Genomic DNA, 15,616 nt, shown 5'->3' on the forward strand with positions numbered 1-15,616 from the left:
ATATATATATATATATATATATATATACATATACATATATATATATATATGTGAGCAGGGAAGTATATATCACATGTTCATTTGGCCAGATGTCACCCTTATTGTTCTCAACAATGAACCATCTCGACTGAGGGGAAAAAAAAAACTGTTGTGGAAGGAGTACATTAATTCCCCCTCCCCCACCCCCCACACCCCCCACCCAACCCCAAGTTCTCACTCTCTTCCAACCCCAAAGCATCAATTCCTTCCCCACTCCAAGCCTTCAACCTCCTGCGTAACCTCCATGGTAAAAGCCCTGCTTGAGAGAATACCACAGTTATTTGGGCAGTGTATAGACAACAGACCGCCGAGGCCTATCTGCACATGGCCTGTGATGCCTGTCGGCTCAAAATAATTTTAACCGTCGCTTTGGTCATTTTACACCAAAAGGAAAACTTGTAGAGAAGGCATGGCGATTTTGAATACTCTGACAGCTCTGAAGCTCTGAGGACATGCTCAGACAGCTCTGACAGAGCTGTCTGTGTATATGACAGCTCTGAAGATGTATTTGGCTTTGCTTAGCAGTAAACACCAACATGGCAGTTAAAATTGTGGGTGGCATCAGGCAAACTATCCAACCAATGAGTCGAATGGAATGTTACATACAGACAGATGGATGAATAAGTGTATTATCTAGATTTGTTTTAAAAATTGGATTGTTTTAACATTACATAGATTTGTTTTAACATTGGGGCCTAACTGCACATGCTTGTCTGCTAGTGCTAAAGTATAAAATTATACAACAGCTTTAATCTACATCTTAAAAGAACTTGTACAAAAACTGCTCATAAATCCTAAAATCTGAACTCAAAGATCTTAAAATCTGAACTCATCAATCTTAAAACCTGAACTCATAAATCTTAAAATCTGAACTCATAAATCTTAAAATCTGAACTCATAAATCTTAAAATCTGAACTCGTAAATCCTAAAACCTGAACTCGTAAATCTTAAAATCTGAACTCGTAAATCTTAAAATCTGAACTCGTAAATCTTAAAATCTGAACTCGTAAATCTTAAAATCTGAGCTCGTAAATCTTAAAATCTGAGCTTGTAAATCTTAAAATCTGAGCTCGTAAATCTTAAAACCTGAGCTCGTAAATCTTAAAATCTGAACTCGTAAATCTTAAAATCTGAACTCGTAAATCTTAAAATCTGAACTCGTAAATCTTAAAATCTGAACTCGTAAATCTTAAAATCTGAACCCGTAAATCTTAAAATCTGAACTCGTAAATCTTAAAATCCGAGCTCGTAAATCTTAAAATCCGAGCTCGTAAATCTTAAAATCCGAGCTCGTAAATCTTAAAAACCGAGCTCGTAAATCTTAAAAACCGAGCTCGTAAATCTTAAAAACCGAGCTTGTAAATCTTAAAATCTGAACTCGTAAATCTTAAAATCTGAACTCGTAAATCTTAAAATCTGAACTCGTAAATCTTAAAAACCGAGCTCGTAAATCTTAAAATCCGAGCTCGTAAATCTTAAAATCTGAGCTTGTAAATCTTAAAATCCGAACTCGTAAATCTTAAAATCCGAGCTCGTAAATCTTAAAAATCCGAGCTCGTAAATCTTAAAATCCGAGCTCGTAAATCTTAAAATCCGAACTCGTAAATCTTAAAATCCGAACTCGTAAATCTTAAAATCCGAACTCGTAAATCTTAAAATCTGAACTCGTAAATCTTAAAATCTGAACTCGTAAATCTTTCAGTCCGTAAACACTTGAAACTTTTTGTTCACGGCATAAAAAAAAAATCTGCCCCTTTGTGGGTTTACGGGCGGTTGCCCCCCAAAATAGGAATTTGCTTTCTTCTCTGAAACTACACACACGATTTGGATGAAACTTGACCACAACCTTCACCATCCCTGATGCACCAAAGTATGTTCAAGTCAGATGAACTGATTCGCCAGTCTAAATGCAGTATGTACTGTACTTACCGTAACTTGTAAAAAGTAAGCCATGTCAGCTTTCTATCACCACAAGTCCGGTGCCCAGAAAAGACATGAGAAGGAGCAGCGGGATAAAGAAGCACAGAAAGGCTCTCGTACTCTGCTCCAGGTCGGTGTAATTAAGGCCTTGTAGCTCTCTATCAAGTGACCGGAGTACTACTATTCCACAAGACACGGAAACAATTTGAGAGAAATCTCAAGGTGGTAACCCTACTGATGATATAGAAGAACAATGCATTCATGGAATTGAAAGGGAAACAGAGATTGTGGATCATTAGCACATGAACTCACAGAACAATGAGAGCAGCCTCAAATTCCAATGGTCAAACTTGGACGTCGGACAAGTCTTTGAAATTCCAATCCAGACAGAAGTAGAAAACTGAGAGGAGGCCATCGGGAATATCAAAGAATTTCCTACTGATGGAGGGGGTCACAAATTTCTTCAGTTTAAAAATGTCAAATCTGGCAGTCGTCGATGGCTTGTTTTTAGCCCAATGAAACAAGCATTGAATTGTTTGCCGTGCAGACTATTCTCACACAATTTTGCATCCTTCACTCTCAACACGAGCATCGCCCGCAGGATGTAGGACTGTAAGATGGAAAAAAAAAAACTGTGGGGGACACTCCCTGAGCATGATCAGAGCCTTGCACACAGGAGATGTTATGTTGCTTGGCGTGAGCTTGAAATACGCCTAAACAGACTCGAGTTGACCTCGTCGACCAGAATAGCTTCCTGGATGCTGAAAAGTGGACGAAGCTCCCACCAGGGGTAGTGCTTACTCTACCTTAGTGAGAGGGGATTGCCTTTCCGTGGATCATCACAAAGAATTGGAGATGTTCACAATGGGAATTTTCTTGGTACACTGGAGCTTTCAGCACATCATGATTCCCTTCTTCAAGACCATATCACAAAGGTCAAAATGTCACAGCAGAGAGGAGAGCGAACGCAGGCCCACCACCTTTCTGCTGAATCACAAAATGAGTTTATAGATCTTTGTGCTGAATATGTTCGTAGTTTAACACTGGACTAACGGGAAAACGCTAAGTATTTCTCTGTTATGGTGGATGCAGCACCAGATGTCATACAGAACTAACAACATTCATCCCCAGATATCTCAGTCAAGAGCAAAGTGGATTCACTGTTCAAGAACGCTCATTGACCTTGATTATTATGAGAAGACAGCAGCACAAATTGCTTCCATGATTCTCAAACCACTGGAGGAGAATAACATTCCTGCAACTGACAGCAGCACATGTGTCTTTCACCGAGGAGAGGCTTCCGTCTGGCCACTCTGCCATAAAGCCCAGATCGGTGGAGTGTTGCAGTGATGGTTGTCCTTCTGGGGAGTTTCTCCCATCTCCATACAGGATCTCTGGAGCTCAGCCAGAGTGACCATCGGGTTCTTGGTCACCTCTCTTACCAAGGCCCTTCTCCCCTGATTGCTCAGTTTGGCCGGGCGGCCAGCTCTAGGAAGAATCCTGGTTGTTCCAAACTTCTTCCATTTAAGAATTATGGAGGCCACTGTGCTCTTGGGAACCTTCAATGCAGCAGAAATTTTTTTGTAGGCTTCCCCAGATCTGTGCCTCGACACAATCCTGTCTCTGAGCTCTGCAGGCAGTTCCTTCGACCTCATGGCTTGGTTTTTGCTCTGATATGCATTGCTAGCTGTGAGACCTTATATAGACAGGTGTGTGCCTTTCCAAATCATGTCCAATCAATTGAATTTACCATAGGTGGACTCCAATCAAGGTGTCGAAACATCTGAAAGATGATCAAGAGAAATGGGAGGCATCTGAGCTAAATTTCAAGTGTCATAGCAAAGGGTATGAATACTTATGTCAATGTGATATTTCAGTTTTTTATTTTTAATAAATTTGCAAAACTTTCTAAAATCCTGTTTTCTCTTTATCATTATGGGGTATTGAGTGTAGATTGATGAGGGAAAAAATGAATTTCAACGATTTCAGCATAAGGGTGCAACATAACAAAATGTAAAAAAAGTGAAGGGGTCTGAATACTTTCTGAATGCACTGTCGATGCCGAGTATTGAATGTGAATTATCACAAAAAACAGACTTGGGAATGATAATTGATGAATTCGCGATAAATAAATAAAAACACAAGAATAGCTGTTTGAGAATGATATGCACACATATGTATGTCATTTCATCCATTTGTGTTCTAACATGTAGAGTGTATTTGTGCAAATATGGGGACAAGGACACAATATTTAAGGTTTCTTGGTGTGTAATATAACACAGGCTAATTAACAAAAGCTTATTCCATCAATTCAATAAATGGTCTATATGGGAGTTGCAGCACCCATGCCAATGGCAGCGACACCGTCTCCTGACCGCATATTGTTGATTTGTGGTGGCTCCTTTATGTTGTGTGTCACTTTTGGTATGTCAGTTATAATTGTATTTTGATCTTCCTTTGATGTTGTAAAATATTCGCAATTCAGCTTCTGAAAAGGCTGCCATGAATATTACATTGATAAACCAAAATTTCTCTCTCTCTCTTTCACTTATCATTCATTCACCCCAAATGGAAGGTTCCTCCTTTTGTCCTTTCGTGTGCATCCTGTGGCTGCTGATTGAATCATTGCTTGGACTGCAGGATTACATATTACCAGTTTGTCAGGTTTTATCTGAATTTATTACTAGAATATGAGACTCGTCGCTTCGCTGACGGAAATACCAATCTTTGCTGCGATGGCTAATCTATGGGGGTAGAAAAAAAGGGGGGGGGGGAAGAATGGTTATCACTGCTCTCTGTGCAGGGATAACCAACGTCATGTGTTGGCATTTCCAGTTTTGACACGTGTGTCGACCATGTACCCATTAAAAGTAAAAAATAAATAATGAATATTTGGATCACAAACATTCCGGGGGGTTAGCCAAATCCACCGTAGTTGGATTTATTGAAATCCGTTAATCCGTTCTCAAGTTATAACACGACCGACAGACAAACAGACAAACACGGCTCCTTTTATAATATAGATATCTGAAACAGAATGAAAGGGGCCTGACACCAAGTATTTCCCTGGGGCACATTCTGGCCCTCTGCCCCCCCCCCCCCCCGTGTACTGGACTACATGTAGAGCAGTACCCCATTGAGCTACAGACAAAGGCCTTGCAAGATGGAGAAGTTCAGATTTACCAAGGAAGAACTTGGCACGATGGAGTATGCACAGTCTGCAGCAAGCTTTGATATATGGTCCACGCAGGAGAGGTTATAGCTGATGCTGAGACCCAGAAGTTTGAGGGACTGAACTTCTCCCAGTGGTCAATTATCAAAATAAGTATTTCAGAATCAGTCTGATGATCTTCCCAGAGAAATACAGGGAAACTGATAATTGCTTGGAATGAACGATGCGTTCCAGGTTTTGGACCAGCATCGACAGGTCAACAAAGAGAGTGGGGGAAAGGTGGGAGGTGGGACGACACTTAGGGCACACCAGTCTCAATCGGAAGAGAATATAATTAATTTAAGAGCTATGTGCTAACAGCACAAGTAACAGAAGTCCGCAAGCCTGAAAATAAGGCAGCCTTGTATTCCACAAACAAAGCTTGGCAAGCAGAGCAGAGTGCCTTTTACCTATGTGTAGAGAGACCTTTTCATCTCACCTGAGGTCGTTGAGAGAGAGAAGCAGATAATTATAAATTGAGAGACCAACGTGGAATCCAACCTGATGGTCAAAGCTCAAGCAGTTCGAGAAAAGGAAAGATTATGTTAGTTGTGATGATGGGTTAGAACGCAAGACCCTCACTATAGGAGCTAATGAGGTGCACAAGTCCCAGGCATGCAATAACCTTTGAAGGTAGCAAGGGAGATGTAAAGCTTTGGGAGTTGACATAGCACAAAAGCAGTTGCAGTGACAGAGCACAAAAGATGTCTGAACTCAAGTTCACCTTTTCACATCCCATAACTCTTAGGCAAGTGTCCCTTGGCTAAAAGCAAAGTAACCCTCCAGGGTAGGCCCAATTGACCTGTAAGTGGGGCGAGAGTCCAAGTCCCCGTTCGTAACAAATATTCTCACCGTCGTGGCGGATTGTGCCGATGAGCATTCTGCTAATCACAGCCAATAGACCATAGAACGACGTGTCAGGCAGTAATTGAATCTTAATGCTTGCACACCTGGATTTAATTTTGTGACTTTATAGAATTTTCGCTTGGACAACTGGACCTCACAAAATGTACCTTCAGCCCACTTCGAGTACGAGAGAAGGGAAGGTAAACATGGAGAGACTGAAAGAAGGAAGAAAATGAAAAATTAAATTAAAATATTAACAAAACATTCATGCAGGAGTGACGTCGCAAGCAAACAGGTATGTACGGTGCATTAAATGGTGATGGCATTCATTAAATTGTGATGTCAAACCCCATGATGGATGGATGTTGTTTTGAGATTAAAGTTTTATTTTCAAATTTGGATTGGGAATGTGAGGATTTTAGACTTTTTTTTCCCCCAACCGAGATTTAAATATTAAGCTACTTCATTTCAGAGGGGGCATCTAGCGAGCCAGGTGCCACCGTGCGAATGGAGCGCCACCTGCTGCCAAAGGCTCACCGAAGTGCACGGAATACTATAGTTACAGAGCCGTTTACACCCAAGGTAACGATCACGACTGTGACTCCAATTATTCCCACATTATTGTGGGGTCGACTGGGAAAGTTAGAGTCCCAAGTCTTTCACGAACCTGCGGGCCAGGCCTGACGTTCGATTAGTGCATGGTTTGCCCAGGAAGTTGCGATTCGTGCAGGAATCCAGCGATAATTCCTATACTCTGTGCCCAGGTTAACGTCCATCTGAGGGGCGACACGCGTTCATGCAACGCTCCGCCTAAGAAACAAAACCAAGAGTTTAAAGTTGGGTCCGGAGTCAAACCCAGACTAAACGGCTCCACTGGATGTGCATTACCTCTGCACCTTCCACTGGACAACACTTCACTTTCGACAGCGTAATATACACCAAGGCCCGATTCAATCAGGCAAGCAAAAGCAGCAGTAAATATTTTTACACAACGAACACCAGAAACTTAGTCCAAGAGCCCACAGGCTTTTAATTAGACTCTTGCGCACAAAAGGTTTGACCTATCCAGGGTATATTGTAAATGGTGATGGCCTGATGTAAGAATGTGGATTCTTGCATGTCCAGAGGTAGACTCAAGTGGTCCTGGCTCCTGGCCAGATATGACATCAGAACCATTCCTTTCAATCTCCTCGATATATTTGTCCACCAGAACACCCTCAATCTTCCTCCATGCATTCACACCCACCTGAATCCTCCTCTGCACATCTGCCTCTGAATTACCAACACCAGTCACTGCTCCCCACACAAATACTCAAACCTATTTCCTCATCTGATCTCCTTCCCCTCTAACCTGATATTCTTTTTTTTCTTTCTCTGCCGCTCGACACACATCACCTCGGTCTTCTCCATACTCATTTTCAGCCCATGCTTCCCAAATGCCTCCTTCCACTCCCCCAGTACTTCCTGCATCCCCTGCTTACTCTCAACCACAACAGCTAGATCATCTGTATACAACATCCTCCCCAGAGTACCCCTCATGTTTACCGTCCTCCTTACTAGCTCATTCACCATGATAAACATGGGTGGGCTGAGAGTGCTATCTTGCCTCAAACCGATGTTCACACTGAACTCGTTAGACATCCCAGGACCAACCAAAACTCTTCCCTTTGTTCCCTTCTACATCCCTTCCATCAACCTAACTTCTACTTCCGGCACTCCGATCCATCTGTCGCAATCACCATCTCATTACATCGCATAATAAATAAATAAAATCTTGGAAAATTTAACAGCTGCGAAGGTTTCATTGATAATCATAATCATCATCATGTACTTTCATGATGAGCAGTTATAGTACCTTCAGTTTGAATAGGGATCTTCCCGTATCTTTCTAGAATTCACAGTCCGTATGTCCGTCCATCCGTCCGTTTGTTCCCAGGTAACGCAAAAACGGCTGAACTGATCGCAACGATATTTTGGGTGGATATTCCTGGGACCCCCTGGAGTAAAATAGGCTATATTGTTTTTCCAATTTTTTTTCCCATTTTTCCAATTTCCAATTTTCCCAAACACAATGGAATAATATTTACCGATTATGAACAGTGATGTGCCTTTGATTGAAATTCTACAAATACTGTTTAGAATTTAGATTTTGATGATTTGCGTGTGATATGATTTAACGGATGTTTATATAAATCGTTTAAAATTAGAAAAAGCCTTTAATTTGTGATATTTTGCCTTTTCATTTGGGCTTCCCAATTGAAGCCCCACCCATAGGGCGGGTACCGTTGCTAGTACAAACAATTTTGTTTTTGTGAACAAGAAATACAAATCCACCAAAATACAAACAAAAAGTTACACAGATTAATTGATCTACAAAGTCCTGGATCCGAGTCATTTGTGGTGCTCCTTCGGGATATGATTCAGACTACAGAGCAGTTCCCCAGAAGGTGAACCCATTCTGGAAAAAGCATTTCTGACTCGGATTTAATTACTTATCACCGAGTTGCAGATCAGACACTAAAGTTCCACGAGGGAATGCATGTTGGCACAGGACATGGGGAGGCAACACGATTCTGCTCCCTCGATTTCCTTTGATAATCCGGCTTTCCAAACCAATTTCAGTTTCGTTTCTTGCCATCTTCACCCTGCGCTGGCAGAGCGAAAAGGCAGGGTTAGGCAATCGGTTACGTACGTGCGTGTCTGCATTTTAAAAACCAGCAACGGTACCCGCCCTACGGGCAGGGCTTCAATTGGGAGGCCCAAATGAAAAGGCAAAATATCAGAAATTGAAGGCGCTTTTTTATTTTAAACGAATTATATAAACATCCGTTAAATCATATCACACGCAAACCATCAAAATCTAAACAGTATTTGTAGAATTTCAATAAAAGCCACATCACTGTTCATAATCGGTAATTATTATTCCATCGTGTTTGGGAAAATTGGAAATTGGAAAAATTGGAAAATTGGGGAAAAAAATTGGAAAAACAATACAGCCTATTTTACTCCAGGGGGTCCCAGGAATACCCACCCAAAATATAGTTGCGATCAGTTCAGCCGTTTTTGCGGTACCTGGGAACCGACAGACAGACATTTGGTGAATTATAGTAAAGATTCTTTTTCTCAGCAACCATTGGTCCGATTGACACAACATTTTACCGTAGGAGCCCCTCCACCTGCAGATTTTATTTTTTCATGATTATGATGGCATAGGTCACGTGGTATGGGCGCCATATTGGAAATAACGTTTCACCTCTATAATCTCCGAATCCGCTCAATGGAAAAAATTCAAACATGGCTCATTGGCGAGTACTCCCCATGGGGAATAAGATATGTTAATGATGCCATTGTGGCGGACACAAAAGCCGGCGTGGTGACATCATTCCGCGCACCAAGTGGGCGGTGGCCACGCCCGAGGGGTAGGCGTGGCCTCATGATATACACCGGGCGCCCAGCCCGGAGCGGGCCAGTGTTACAGTGAGCTCCTGAAATAAAGACGCTTGTAAAGTTACCGCTTGTCCGCTTCCTCCTTGCTCGCAAGCAGCGCGCGTAATGCCGCGCTTTACTGGTGACCCCCTCGACGTTGGATCTGCCGGAGCGATCCTTCCACACGCGACGCCATTGCCATGGCCAACTTCGTCAAACTTCCCGAATTTTGGGAGGCTCAGGCCGAAGTCTGGTTCGTCCAGGCCGAAGCCCAATTTCAGCTTCGGCGCCTCACCGGCGATGACACGCGCTATTGCCACGTCGTCGCCTCCCTCGGGCCCGGCACGGCCGCTCGAGTTGTGTCCGTCCTTCGCCACCCACCGGACGGCCACAAGTACGAGGCACTCAAGCGGCTACTCCTAGCCACGTTCGGCCTCACGGACGACGCACGGGCCGACCGCCTCCTGGATCTCCCCGAGCTCGGTGACACGCGCCCGTCGGTCCGAATGGACCATATGCTGTCACTGTTGGGCGACGAAGCCCCCGGTTCTCTATTCCGGGCGCTTTTCCGTCGCCAACTTCCAGCGCAGGTTCGCCTCGCGTTGGCCGGGACTGGGCTAACGGAACCCCGAGCATTGGCAGCCGAGGCGGACAGGTACTTCGCCGCTTCGGACACGCGGGCGAGAGTCGGCGTGGCCGTCACGGCCCTCGAGGCTGATGCTGCTGATGCTGCTGATGCTGCTGTTCCACAGCATCAGCTTCTACAGCATACGCAGCATGCTGATACGCACCTCGTGAACGCCGCCACGCCCCGCCCACCGCCGCGGCGAAAACCGCCACCACGGGGAAACCCGCCAACTCCACCGGCCTGGCGGAGCCAGCCGCGCTCCTCCAGCTCCACCACCTGGTGCTGGTTCCACGCCAAGTTCGGCCACGAAGCTCGGCAGTGTCATCCGCCATGCTCCTTCAACAGGTCGGGAAACGCCCGGGCCGGCGCTCAATAGTGGCGATGAGCGCCGGCCGTTCGAGCAGCCTGCTGTTCATAACGGACACCTTCTCCGGGCGCCGTTACCTGTGCGACACGGGAGCGCAGGTGAGTGTCATTCCCGCCGGCACGTCAGACAAGCACGCCGCGGGTGGGGGCCCCACGCTGCTTGCCGCGAACGGGACGCCCATCCGTACGTACGGAAAACGCTGCCTCTCTCTGCGGTTTGGAGGGCAGGTTTTCCGATGGACGTTCGTCACCGCCGACGTGCCCATGGCACTGCTTGGCGCGGACTTCCTGTGCGCTAATGGGCTCCTGGTCGACGTCAAGCGCAGACGTCTTGTCCAGGCCGAGACGTTCAGCTCGCTCGCTTGTGCGTTGCCCAGCTCAACGAGCGGCTTGCCAAGCGGCTTGCCGAACGGTTCGGTTCCGGCCACGTTGGTCTGTACGCTTCCGGCAGCGGACGCATTCACCCGCCTCCTCGCCGGCTTCCCGGCCCTCACGCGGCCCACCTTCTCGGCGGGGGCCGTCAAGCACGGGGTGGCCCATCACATCCCCACCGTCGGGCCACCGGTCTACGCCCGGGCACGCCGCCTCGAGCCGACGAAGCTGGCGGTGGCAAAAGCGGCGTTCGCTACCCTGGAGCGACTCGGCATCGTTCGGCGCTCAGAGAGCGCTTGGGCGTCGCCGCTGCACATCGTGCCGAAGCCCGGCGGGGGATGGCGACCGTGCGGGGACTATCGCCGTCTCAATGACGCCACGACTCCCGACCGCTACCCCGTCCCCCACATTCAGGACTTTTCCGCCCGTTTGGCGGGCAGGTCCTTCTTCTCGAAGGTGGACCTCATACGCGGCTACCATCAGGTCCCCGTCAGGCCGGAGGACGTCCCGAAGACGGCGGTCATCACGCCATTCGGACTCTTCGAGTTCCTGCGCATGCCCTTCGGTCTGAAGAATGCGGCTCAGGCGTTCCAGCGACTGATGGACAGCGTCCTGCGCGACTTGGATTTTGACTACGTCTACCTGGACGATATCCTCGTCGCCAGCGCGTCCCGCGAGGAGCACCTACGCCACCTCCGCACGCTCTTCGAACGCCTGGGCCAGCATGGCCTGATTGTGAACCCCGCAAAGTGCCGGTTCGGCGCCGCCATAATCGATTTTCTGGGGCACCGTGTCACCAGGCACGGAGCCGTCCCCCTGCCGGCCAAGGTGGAGGCGGTGAAGGGGTTTCCGCGCCCCCGCACGATCAGAGGGCTGCAGGAGTTCCTGGGCATGGTGAACTTTTACCATCGGTTCCTGCCCCGTATCGCCCAGCTCCTGCGCCCCCTGCACGAAGCTCTCCGAGGTAAGCCAGGCAAAGGCGACGTTACCTGGACCGAGCAGATGGACACGGCGTTCACGGGCGCGAAGCTCGCCTTGGCTAACGCCACCATGCTCGCGCACCCGGCGCCCGATGCACCGATCGCCCTCACCACCGATGCCTCGGACTACGCGGTGGGCGCGGTGCACGAGCAATGGGTGCGTGGAGCTTGGCAACCGCTGGCGTTCTTTAGCCGGCAGCTTCGCCCGCCCGAACGCCGTTACAGTACCTTCGACCGCGAGTTGCTCGGACTTCACTTGGCGGTCAGGCACTTCCGCCATCTGCTCGAGGGCCGTGCGTTCACTGCCTTCGTCGACCACAAGCCGCTGATCTTCGCGATGGGCAAGGTCACCGAGCCGTGGTCGGCCCGGCAGCAGCGTCACCTCTCGGCCGTGTCCGAGTACACGACGGACATCCAGCACGTCGCGGGGAAGGACAACCCGGTGGCGGATTGCCTTTCCCGGGCCGTCGCCCACGCAGTCCACCTCGGCATCGACTATGCCCGGATGGCAGCGGACCAGGCCGCTGACCCCGACGTCCAGGCCTTGCGGACCGCCGTCACGGGCCTCCGCGTCACCGAGGTGCCGTTCGACGGCGCGGGCGCGGCCCTCTTGTGCGACGTCTCCCTCGGGCGTCCTCGCCCCATCGTGCCCGCGGGCTGGCAGCGCCAGGTGTTTGACGCCATCCACGGCCTGTCCCACCCGGGCGCAAGGGCCTCCCAAAGGCTGATCGCCGACAAGTTCGTCTGGCATGGCCTCCGGAAAGCCGTCCGCGGCTGGGCCAGGACGTGCCTCGCGTGCCAGTGCGCCAAGGTGCACCGGCACACCCAGGCCCCGTTGGCCCCGTTCACGGTGCCGGAACGCCGGTTTGACCACGTCCACGTGGACCTGGTGGGACCTCTGCCCCCCTCGCGGGGTTTCACCTACGTCCTCACCATGGTGGACCGCACCACCCGGTGGCCGGAGGCCGTGCCCTTGGCGTCGACAACGGCGGCCGATGTCGCGCAGGCTTTCATCGCCACCTGGGTTGCCCGGTTCGGCGCCCCCTCAGACATCTCATCCGACCGCGGCCCCCAGTTCACCTCGGAGCTCTGGGGGGCGGTTGCGCAGGGGCTCGGGGTCCGGCTGCACCGAACCACGGCCTACCACCCCCAGGCTAACGGCCTGTGTGAGCGATTTCACCGCTCATTGAAGGCCGCGCTCCGGGCCACCCTCCGCGACGGCGGCTGGGTCGACAGGCTCCCCTGGGTCCTGCTGGGCCTCCGGACGGCGCCCAAGGAGGACCTGCGCGCATCCGCGGCGGAGTTGGTCTTCGGGCAACCGCTGCGGGTGCTGGGCGAGTTCCTCCCCGACTCCACGGCACCATGGTCCGCGGCACAGCAGCGCTCCGCTCTGCAAGAGACCGCCCAGAGGTTCGCCCCGGTGCCAACGGCATGCCACGGGCACCCACCGACGCACGTCACCCCGGAGCTTCGCACGGCGGAGTACGTCTTCGTCCGCCACGATGCCCATCGGACACCACTGCGGCCCCCGTACGACGGGCCTTTCCGCGTGCTGGAGACCGGGGCGAAGCACTTCACCCTGGACATCGGCGGTACTCCTGACCGCGTTTCGGTAGACCGCCTCAAGCCGGCCCACCTCGATGTGGACCATCCACCGCCAGTGGCCCGACCCCCACGTTGGGGCCGCCCTCCTGCGGGCGGACCCCCGGCACCGCCCAGCTCCACCGCCACGCCGCCCCCCGGTCCTGCACCCATCCCAGGGGCAGCCAGGGGCATCCCACCTGGCATCCCTGCACCCCGGACGCCGCCGATCGCCAGGGGGCGCTTCGGCCGGGTCATTCGTCTGCCCCGCAAACTGGCCCTCCAGGTGCGCGGGAATTCTGGGGGGGGCGCGTGTGGCGGACACAAAAGCCCACTGGCGTGGTGACATCATTCCGCGCACCAAGTGGGCGGTGGCCACGCCCGAGGGGTAGGCGTGGCCTCATGATATACACCGGGCGCCCAGCCTGGAGCGGGCCAGTGTTACAGTGAGCTCCTGAAATAAAGACGCTTGTAAGTTACCGCTTGTCCGCTTTCTCCTTGCTCGCAAGCAGCGCGCGTAACGCCGCGCTTTACCATCATCGGTGCCTTCATTATGGTCATAATTTGACAGGTAAAACACTTCATCTTACTGGTATGAATTTTTTTTTTTTTCGCTGCAACCGTTAGTCCGTTGGACACTACATTTTGACCAGAGGAGTGCCTCCTCCTGTCCAATTTTGTAATGATATTTATTACGTCTTCATAGGTCACGTGGTACAGGCACCATCTTGGAAAAAACGACAAATGTTGCATCTATATCTCGAAAACCGCTCCATGGAAAAAAATTGAACCATGGTGTGTTGTCAAGTACTCCCTATGGGGAATAAGTGTTGTTAACGATGATGTCATTGGTGCCTTCATTATTGTAAAGTTCTGATGTAGAGTAGCTCACGAGGCGATGTCAAAGAGAACAATCATTTATTGCAGCACCCGGAATCATGATCATGTTGATGTGCAACGACCCCGTACACACACCGCCTGCCCCCTACCCGGAACTCCACCTTCATACTCCAAAAACGCGACCAAGCACTTCCGGTTCCACACAACTAATGTAATACCATTACAATTATGACATCACGATTCATCATGGACAACACTTAGTCTGATCAGTTTGAAATTTGAGCGTGATCTACGCAACAATTATATTAGAGAATATAAATTGATGGTGATCATCGCTCACGTGGTCTGGCAGCCATATTGGATCAAATAAACCTTCAAAAACAGAATCGTTGGCTCACAACAAGTTGACTGCGCAAGGTAAGTATTCTATGATTACCATCGAGTTACATCCTGTGTTGGGTGTGCAGCACTGGTTAACATTGACATTGTAGTCGTACAGGTTGTTTGTAAATCTTAAAGGCCCTTTTGCTCAAGCTGCCATCATACATGTAACATGTGGGAGTCGATTCGATTTTCATATAATGATATATTCTACCCTGATACTGATAAAGAAACTGCATACTTTGATTCACAAATCCTGCTTCGATTAATGATTAAACAGAGTTAATTAAATACAGAGTTTCACAACAAGCTCAAAGAAACCTTTTATTTATTTATTATTATATATATATATATATATTTATTTATTTATTATTACTATTTCGTGTTACTATTTATATTTTCGTTAAAGCATCAGTGCAGCCAACAATGGAAGTAAGAAAATGAAAAACCAACAATAAACAGATGGTTATTAATCAAAATGGGTTTCTGAATAAGAGGTGAAAGGTAAAGGCCAAATAGATGCGAGCAGACAGCTAATATGGTACTTACCAGAAGGCATGATGTACGAAGTTAAATATGGCACTCAAAGTCTCGAGATTTCCCTCACCTTTGATGTTTATCGTTCCCTTTTTCACGATTCTCCCCCAACTTACCGTTTCTCACGCCCCTTTCAATCTCCTCCCTCGTTTCCCTGCCACGCCCCTTTCAATCTCCTCCCTCGTTTCCCTGCCACGCCCCTTTCAATCTCCTCCCTCGTTTCCCTGCCACGCCCCTTTCAATCTCCTCCCTCGTTTCCCTGCCATGCCCCTTTCAATCTCCTCCTTCGTTTCCCTGCCACGCCCCTTTCAATCTCCTCCCTCCTTTCACTGCCACTCCCCTTTCCATCTCCTCCTTCGTTTGACTGCCACGCCCCTTTCCAGCTCCTCCTTCGTTTCCCTGCCACGCCCCTTTCCAGCTCCTCCGTTTGACTGCCACGCCCCTTTCCATCTCCTCCTTCGTTTGACTGCCACGCCCGTTTCAATTCT

The 15,616-nt window shown here is 49.1% G+C and overlaps 1 protein-coding gene across 4 annotated transcripts in view; it reads right to left on the reverse strand.

Moving 5' to 3' along the window:
- Positions 1-15,317, reverse strand: part of LOC137432323 (tetraspanin-4-like) — a 154,134-nt gene extending 138,817 nt beyond the window's left edge. Inside the window, exon 1 of one of the 4 annotated variants that reach the window (XM_078783028.1) lies at positions 15,245-15,317. Coding sequence is in view for 2 of the 4 variants with exons in the window: in XM_078783027.1 (XP_078639153.1) it covers positions 6,685-6,793 (109 nt within the window). In the remaining 2 variants the exon portion in view is untranslated. Of the gene's footprint in view, positions 1-6,684; positions 6,865-15,140 lie in introns of those variants that run through there. The other 3 variants (XM_068124157.2, XM_068124158.2, XM_078783027.1) reach the window with 3 other exon arrangements.
- Between the last annotated feature and the right edge of the window lie 299 nt (positions 15,318-15,616).

This window comes from Myxine glutinosa, chromosome 8 (genome assembly GCF_964187855.1).
Source record: "Myxine glutinosa chromosome 8, kmMyxGlut1.1, whole genome shotgun sequence".
Classification (NCBI taxonomy): Eukaryota; Metazoa; Chordata; class Myxini; order Myxiniformes; family Myxinidae; genus Myxine; species Myxine glutinosa.